Raw genomic sequence first — 9,438 nt, forward strand, 5'->3', positions numbered from 1 at the left:
GGTTACAGAGAACTGGATGATCAGTGATAGCAAACTAAACCGCTAAGATCCGAATGTATCCGTGTAACATGCAGAAGGGCTTTAAAGTGTTCTAATTGGGCTGTGAAATAAAGTTGCACCAACTTTTCCTCAAGTAAAAATTAACTTTTGAACTCTTTTCATTTAACAGCCTGTACTTTGACCCAGAGCCTGTCCTGATACACCTCCGTCAACTGATACGGCCGCTCAGTGCGCCTGGCACAACTGAACCTTCTAATCCGATTTTCTTTAGACAGCGTGTGGGAAAGTAAAAGTGGAAACTCCAGGAGCTCACGTTGTTTAGTGGCTGCTCCTCGTGCGGTCTTTGAGAGACTTTAAATATGTCACATAAATTTGCTCACCCATTTTCGTGTAACACTTCTACACGCACAACATATCTGAGGGCGTCACTATCAAATAAGACAATTTTGAGTTGAGTGTTTTGTTTATTTTTCTATAAAAATGTACAATTTACATTACTTTTATAAAAAGTTTCAGCATTATTAAGTACATCATTGAACTTTTGCAGAAATGTCTGCAACTGTACAGAATCAACTCCCGAGAAAGGTTCAAGACTCATTTGACTTGCTTCTCAAAAAAACAACGTGCCAACGGTTCTGACAAGACTCAACTTTTTACAGCTACCAACCAGTCTCCATCCCCACCTCCACAGAGACCCAAGTCTTCAACAAGGGTCTAAAGATCAATAATCCGTGCGACAATCTCCAGTTTCCCATAGATTTGGGACAACACTTTGCCTTCCTTTTTCCAGAAAGGAGTCGCAAATAAAATACTCTTAAATTAAATAATAATGAAGTGTCCAAACACAAATCACGTCACGTAAGATTGTCCCAATATAAGAAAAGTCTCTTGCGTCAGTAGGAAACCAAAAAAGCAAAATCCAGCCAGGGCATTGAAGGGCTTGGTGAAGTGAACGGAGGGTAGAGTCCTGCTCTGGCCTGCTGTGGTTCCCTGCGTCCTCTGAACACCTGCAAGAGATTGAGAAAGAGAGGCGTGTTTAGAAAGTGCAAACAGGGCAGGGATTCCGGACAGAGTGGCGCCAGGGAGGAAGCCACACTTTTAACATTTCACAAAACACTCCCAATACTGAGCGAATAGCTGCGCTCCAGATGTAGGAATACACAGCGAGCGAGCGCGCACACACACATACGGCCCCGTCTCGCACAACTTGAGCCTACAATCTGGGGAAGAATCAGTGTAATTGCCGTTCAGCTGGCGCCTACCCACTTCTTGTACCAATTATGTGCAGACATCATAGCAGCAGCAATCCAAACAGCCATTATTTCCCTGTTGCAGATGCTCTTCATTATAGGCGAAGAGGGCACAATACACTCCCGGTGACAGCCGCGGAATACGCAAGGAGAGCCTCCGCGCTTTTGTGTCTTTAGTCTCGTTCCAAATGTCATGGGGAACATATTGCGAGTGGAGTGGACAAATGGAGCGTCTGGGAAGGGCATTTGCGGCAGACTGAGGGACAGGCTGATGGACAGGCTGTGTGTTCGGAGCCCTGGACTGAATGCAGCAGCAGCAGCAGCCGCGCAGACACGCACAGCCCTACTTACCGCTTTAACGATGCAGAGTCCGCCTGTCATCTGCCGTCAGCTCCGTGTGCAACTCCGGGGACTGCAAACAAACAAACAAACAAACACACATGTTTACTGCGCGTACTTCTCTGGCATTTGGCCACATAGTCCGCTTTGTCAGTGTTTGGTTCATAAAAACACATCGATCAATTTAACTAACATTTTTTGTTTTTTCCCCCGACAATTACGCATACGCACAAGGACGCGTGGAGTGTATTTACCTGTAATGACAAGATGCTGATGTCTGTGTTAAGCGTGGTCAGGGGAGTCCGGGTCCGCGAGAGCACCACACCGGAGTCCAGAGCGATCTGCAGGTCCAGAATGTAGTCGATAACGTGTTGGAGGATTTCCATCCTGCTGACGCTCTTGTTCTGGGGAATACTCGGCACCAGCTCCTTCAGTTTGGAGTAGCAGTCGTTCATGTTGTAAAGCAGACTCAGGGGGTCGTCCACCGGGGTCTTGCTCCGAGAGATCCCCAAGTCTGAAAAATTCCCGTTGTTTTTTCGCAAAGACCGCACAGGGCTTATTGCTTTCATTCTGATAGAGTGTAGTTATTGCGCGCGCGGTTTTCTTTATATCCTATTAATGCCAGACGACCAGTGTTCAGAGTGGATTAGCGAGCTGTCAGAGCGGCTTAAATAGGCAGCAGCCTGGAGGTGCAATAGGGGCGGGACGAAAGCACTCACTGGTTGCTTCTGGTGTGTCGCTCAACGCGTTTCCTGCTCGGCCATTGGCTACCGCTCTGCAGCTCTCCTATTTTCCCGTTCGTTACCAAGGGCAACGCGGTTTGGAGGCTGGGCCAAAAAGGCGCTTCAGCAGCTCCGGTGGGCAATTTGGAAAATTAAGCCCTTACCTGTTTCTGATCAAGAAAATTAATGGTTTGCATGGTTGTCAATTGCGTATGGCCAAGTGTGGGCACGCGCAGCTCCAAATCAAGTCAGGCACGTGATTGTACACGGGGTTTAAACGGGGGCACCTTTCTACTCATGCTTTTAATGCTTTTATTCAGGGCACGTCTGCTTCGTGACACGGCGGGCTGGAGCTGAGGTGTGGAGCAGTGATGATAAGGATGCTCAGGCGCGTCTCATCATTCCTAATTCACGGCTGCAGTCCCGGTGTGTGAGAGGCACAGCCGGGAACCGCGCGATCGAAATGGAGCCGTTGTGGTGGGAACACCAAAGACTACGCTGCACTAAAAGTAATCTTGAAGAATAATCAGAGAAATGCACCTGTAAGTCATCTACGAATAAATACACTAGTGACATGTGAGGAGTAACTGACCAGCCTCGGAAAGTAAATAAATAAACATCAGAGGCAATTGCGTGTTTGTGCCAGTCTTCCAGAGGCCTTCAGCAGATAGGCTCAACATCAAGCAGCATATCAAACTGATACAAATGCAAGTTACGCATATGAATCCAGCCTTGAAATCGAAAGGCCACCTGCCCACACTGGTACAATATAATGCAATATAAAAACTGCATGTACACAACATCATTGCACAGTGCAATTATGGTCTGTGTGTTTATAGGGTTTGCTTTGGCCGAAGCAGAGCATATGAGCATGCACTGTTCCAACCAAATGAATACACAAATGTTGGTCCGGTTCGAGTGGCATGACTGCAAATGCATGTGAGTCCTCAATCTGTACTTTTACAGACACTGATTAGCAGCTCCTGCCAGAGGTTGCAATATTTATGTTCAAGTCATATCAATCGCACAGGGATCGGTCTGTGTTACTATTTGGATCATGCTATTGCCAGTAATACAAAACATGCTCCTTATAATAGACACAGACAATGCATTTGTATTTACAGTAATGAAAGAATGGATTTGGATGAGGACCTAACCTATTTAAATCTCATCTCTTTAGTCAACATCTTCATGGAGACGAACTGGAGACGTCCCGCTCCTGTAAAGTTACAAGTCATAGAGGTGAGCCACTCACTGCAAACACATGTTTGTTCATTTGAAGGCATTTTGCAATGGTAAAAATATGCTTGTATTTTACTCTATTTATTGGGTGAAATGTTTCACGGTGTGGGTTTAACCCATATGTTACAATTTAGCATTAGTCAAATGAATGAGCTTAAAGAGCCGTTTAATTAATTTTTCAACCTTCATATCCTGAATATTCGTATTGAGATATGGCTTTGTTCAAAGTTGGCCTCTTTTTAAAATGAAAATACTATTCTGTTTAGGGTTTGCATGTGCACATTTGTGCATCTGTTGGCCTTAAGATATAGGCAGGTGCGGGGGCATGCGTCATGATGCTCTTATTTGGCAGCTGATGTGTTGTGTTGTCTTAAGTCACGGCCCAAGCACGTGCGGGGCTGATTTAATCCTGTTTACACTGTAGCGTTTCCTCGTGTCTGCTACACTTCATTCTTCCGTCTGGAACTGAAGAGAGCGCATAGGACACTGCACTAATGGCCCCGAAGGCTGTGATAGAATGCGCGCTGTGGGTTCTGATGCATTTGGGGAACAGTGAGAACACATAGGAATAATGCGCAATGGACCAGCGCAGCAGCGTCCACTTTATGATGAAACACCCCACACTAGATGATTGTTGTAGCTGTGGCCACAGAGGCACTGGGCTATGGTCTAACATGCCACCCTATCGCCCCATCACCTCAAGCCACTTCTGATCTTTACAGCGAGATCTTTGTTAGGCTAATTCGGAACAACAGCATGTTCATATGAATTAGCTCTTTGCGCTACCCTCGTGTCCACAGTGGAGGTGCTTTCTCTTTACGCCGATGCCGACACCGGAGCGCGGACCTGCACCGCTCCTTGCGCTCCTTCCGCTCTTTCCCTGGTAATGTGTGTTTTTGAAGCAGACTTTCTGGCGCCGCTGCCGTGACGTCACCCCATTCACGGCAGCCCTCGAGGCGCCGCTGAGACGGTTTCCACGGAAACGGGGTTTCGGGGATTGTGAGGGAGAGCTCGGGTTCAGCTGATCCTGTTCAGCGAAGTCGAACCGGGGCGAGTTCGGTCCGAGGCCAGTTCAGACCTGCAGGAAGTGAACAACAGGCCTCTGTCTCCGAGTTTCCAACTGGACACGCAGTGTGCGGGAATGTGCACTTCTGTAACATTTGTGACATTCTCCTCTCTCAGAACCGACACGTCTGACTCAAACGTAGAAGCCAACTCAGCTCTGTGACTTTTTCAGGAAAATATTGGGGTTTTATTTCGTTACATTTGGGGGGAGAGGATGCCTAAATAGAGCCAAATGAGCAGGGTTTTTTTTTATCAGGCTCTAGTTGCCTAAACCAAAAGTTCAATCAAAACCCTGAATTTGTTTTGCCATGAGGCAGTAAGAGGATTAGTACATCATTACATTGAGTGCAACTTCACTTAGGCTGCCTACAATGCATTTTAAGTTTTTGAACAACCAGGTGAATCCTCTTATCTCAGTTTCATTGATGGGGAGACAGTGGTGGAGTAGTGTGGTGAATGAGGCCTTGAGATTGGACGAGAGGACCAGAGGATTACGGTCGTTTGTGCTTGTAATGGAGCCTACTGTAAATCTCTCATTCACCTGTTTAACATGTCTGTACAGTATACTGACTACTCTTACTTAAATCAAATAGTGTAAGTTATTAAAATCCCACAAATTTCTTTTAGAAATGAAACTCTTAGATCTCTTGGCCAGCAGGCAACCACCAACCAGTTGGCAGAGTGGAAAAGTTGGCCACTGTTTTACTTTTGGGCAATATTGCCCATTGGCAAAGCATCACACGTTAAGATATGTGTCGCCCACCTATCAGTGAGGCACAGCTGTCACTGTATCTCTCCATTTACTCCAGACATACACTAAAGTTAAATTCTGAGCCTCACTGAGGAGAGCGCAGCTCACACTCACCAGAGAGCAGCTCAGACTATAGTTCTTACAGTACCTGTCTGAGTCTGTAGTCTGGAGAGAAACTCCCCTTTCTCCATGTGAATCTGGACTGTGGAGACATGAACCTTTTTATAAATTGGAGATTGTAATTCTGATGCGTTCAGATGAAAGTCGCCCCGCAATTTGGCTCATAACATTGATGAGATAGGTTGCATAGCTAAAACAAAATGAATCAGCTCTTTGACGCTCTTAGTGAAATAAAAATGGATCAGAGGTTATTGTAGGTGCAGGTTCAGTTTATGTGAAGCAGTTAGCTGTAGATTATTGGACCTTACACAGTAACAAGCTAATGGAATTAAGGTGCTAGATTTCATGTGCTGTTGCCAAGATTAGGCATTAAAAGGCAGTGTGCTGAAGAAATAGCACTTTAAGTAGATTAGATTGCCACGTGGCAGAGATGCACTTGTGTTGTTGCACAGTTGGCTGTGGATCTTATGGAGGAGCTATCTGACCTCAGACAGGTGGATGATGCAGCTTCCCCTCTGCATATTTCTCTGGCTTTAGAGAAGCTGAAGTTGATCAAACCCCCAAACTTTCCCCAAGTTTTGTTTTCAGAGAGGAGCAGTGCTAAGAAAACCGCTGGAACCACACCTAAAGACATTTATAGCCTGTTGATGAAAGGCAGAGCCTTTCTAATCACATTTATATTTGCCAGATAATTACGTACATGAAAAGATGAACAAAATGAAATCCAAATATTTACCAAAATAAACTGTCTTTGTGTCATTCTCCGTCAGTGCTGCCAGAACACAGGCCTCTCCATTACAGATAATTCATGTGATGTTTGTGTTTGCTGGATTAGCTGGGAGGCGTCGTGTTGGCCCGCGCTCTACACTCTCATCTGTATTTTAATGAACTAAGAAGCAGTGGGAGGATGTGGCTGTGTGCCATCTTTTCACACTCAAAGAGAAACGTGTGTAGAAGGTAATCTGGCTGTGTTTTATCTGTAAATGGAATTAGTCACTGGTTTGACGACTGAAATCTGAAAGAGGGTGTGCGTATGTCCCTCTATGCATCGCTTTTGTAAAACAAAACTCAAGTGAACGTTTATTGTCCTGGAGACTCAAGGTCAAATGAAACAATGAGTGCTCTAACAAAGTAGTTCCAATGTGTAGATGTGTACACTGAGTTGATAGAAGCAGAGGTGTAGCACAAAGGTCTGCGCCCTCAGTACAAACCATCTTTGTGGCGGTGATGAAGGTTCACTCAAAGAAAGTTCTCTCTCATAGCAGCATTGACTTGCAGATGTCTCTATCAAGTTAAAGCCAGTGCAGCGCAGTGAAGTGGGCTACTCGAGGCCTCGGGCTCCACTTCCCATGGCGACTGTCCCTCTGCAGCTCACACTAATGTTTTCTATCAGTCATCTAAACATTTGCATACAACACAACCTCAGGTATAATTGTCTCACAGCTGTGACCTGCTTAAGTCTCTGTTGACAAGTATTTGTAATGCCTGCCACTTTGTCTCATTTGAATGTATGTTGTGTTATAATGTTAATTATTTTTTCTGTGAGCTTTGAGTATTTACATCACGTGTAGAAGGGTCTTGATTATGCAGCTGCGGAGTTTCTCAGCAGCACCGGATGATTTGAGAACTTGATCAAAAGCACAAGATTCCGTTATTACTGTGTATTTCAAGTTGACACATAGCACTGGGAGCCGGGAGCACCAGTTCCTCTGCCGCCAGTCCACTGCGCGAGGCCAAAGAGGATGTGAGACGAGAAAGAGGATGCGGTCACAGGATCCAGACATGTGACTCCTTGGGTCATTTTGAATCACGGCCTCTTTCATAATATATTTTATGGACCTGTCAGAATATGAATGTTCATTTTGTTACATCGTGATTTGGCAGAGGACACATTGCATTGAACGACCTGGAACCAACGCGCTGACCAAAACCCCACTGTTTTTGAGGCCTAGAATGGAAGCTATCCTACCCGTCCCATTTTCTCCCCTCCTCGTCTCTGTTTCAAATCCAATGTCCGACAAGCATGGAGTCCGTGGAGTAAGAGGGGCTGTGTGTGCGTGTGTGCGAATGGAGGGGTCTCTCTGCACTGGATCCCCGCTGAAAAGGGCGGCTGGAGTGGGGCTGTTGGAATCTGCCCGCAGCCTTTGTGAACACCATGACCAAAGACAAGAGGGAGCGCTGCAGATGGCCTGGCACTATAAATAGGTGCCAGGCTATCTCAATGCTGTCAGTCTTCTTCTATCTAACCCCAAAGACACACAGCCTATCGGGACAACTTACCCCATCCAAAAAGCTGTTCTAAATACTACCATTGACAACTCTCCCCCAGGCGTTTCTCTTGACAAAAAGTATGGTGTTTATTTCCCTTTAATTTGAGCAAAGTTACAAATCTAGTGGAATGATGGAGACAATGTTTTCCCAAGTGTTTTAATGAAGGGCACATTGGCAACTGAAAAGGGATTTTCTGTGTCCAATGACCAGTGGCTTTGGCCTTCTTCTCGTCTGGTCATGTTGTTGTCATGCGAAATCTACTTTTTTGAGCTTAAGATGTTCCCTCATCATTTATACAGGTTTTAGCAATCCTGTTACTGTGTCTTATTCCTTTTTAATGGGTCATGTTGATTCTCCCCTGCTGCCAGCCGAGGGTGCTCCAAGCAACACAAAAGATGCTTCTGAGAGCCCTAGCTCATCAGGTGTCTTTTTCGATCAATGACTTCCGTTGTAGCACAAAGTCGATTCTCCATCTCTGGGTCGGGCACATGAGGAGAAACTGTCTGCCGAGTGGTGCCATGACATCACCAACCTGTGGGCGCCTCTTGTGTAACTTGCCATTAGAGCCTGTCATTAGAGTCCGCCGTGTTATTACACTGTGGTGAGTTTTAAAACTGATAAAAAAGCCGCGTCTCGACTTGGACTGACCTCAACTCACGGCCGTTTGCAGAGGAATAAAAAATCTTGCCGTGTCCCAGGAAGTCTTTGAAGGCTGCATTTTCTGAGTTTGTAAATATCAACTTGAAAATCCTTCCATGTCATTCCCAGACACTTGGGGAGGTAAATTCATCATGATGGTGCTTTTTGTTACATGAGAATGCAAAAATCCTACTATAATCAGCTCAAAACAAATGCCAAAAGTCACTCTGTCAAAAACCGCCCTGCAGTGTGAATGTTATTTGCTTATTTCATTACTCGTCGTCATAAGTAATTCCTCATGACACTGATAATCAGACTCCTCTCTTGTTTTCCGTGACCTTTGATTTCCGTAGAGACCTGTCCGCGGTGTGTTTTTCGCGACTGTTTGTAGCGTCAGACCTTGTGGTGGAGCTTGCCTCACTGTCTACGCCTGTTGCGGAGTAAATACGGGGAGACAAACTTGCTGAGACTGGGAGTTCATTTTTGTGGGATTGCAATGTTGCAATGCCACCACACACACACGCACAGACACACACACACACAGACACACACACACACACACACACACACAAACACCTCAGATACATGAAGGTAACTTTATACCGACAAAGAAAGGTTCGAAGTACCACCCAAACTACAGATCATGGCCTATAAAAGCAAGACTCTCGATAGGATTTGATTTGGTCTTCGAGGGGTTGGCTATAGAATATATTTAAATTTGTGCTTTAGCTGCACTGTCAGACTCAGTAGTTAAAGCTGCATTATGCAACTTTTGCTGCAAAAAGGTTGAGATTTTTAACGTATTTTACCTCGCAGTGACCGAGTCTCTACAACACCCCAGGATCGACTGTTACGTAAGTTTTCTGGTGAGAGGGTCCATTCGCAAACAATTGATCCAGGAGCGTCATAGCGGCCACTGTGATGGAAAGCAAAGGCGCCATGCTGACCACCCACTCACTACAAGGTCAAATACACACAAATATAAACATTTTAATTCCACATAAAAAGTTGCGTAATGCACCTTTAAGTCATCCATTCA

General features: G+C 45.4%; 1 protein-coding gene across 1 annotated transcript; it reads right to left on the reverse strand.

Moving 5' to 3' along the window:
• Nucleotides 1-451: 451 nt before the first annotated feature.
• Nucleotides 452-2,240, reverse strand: id2a (inhibitor of DNA binding 2a). The gene is made up of 3 exons (XM_079573801.1): nucleotides 1,844-2,240; nucleotides 1,602-1,662; nucleotides 452-1,007 (listed from the first exon to the last, which is right to left on the reverse strand). The coding sequence occupies exons 1-2, from the start codon at nucleotides 2,156-2,158 to the stop codon at nucleotides 1,606-1,608; spliced, it is 372 nt and encodes a 123-aa protein (XP_079429927.1). The 5' UTR covers nucleotides 2,159-2,240; the 3' UTR covers nucleotides 452-1,007; nucleotides 1,602-1,605.
• Between the last annotated feature and the right edge of the window lie 7,198 nt (nucleotides 2,241-9,438).

The sequence above is a fragment of the Gobius niger genome (assembly GCF_951799975.1).
Source record: "Gobius niger genome assembly, chromosome: 16".
Lineage (NCBI taxonomy): Eukaryota > Metazoa > Chordata > Actinopteri > Gobiiformes > Gobiidae > Gobius > Gobius niger.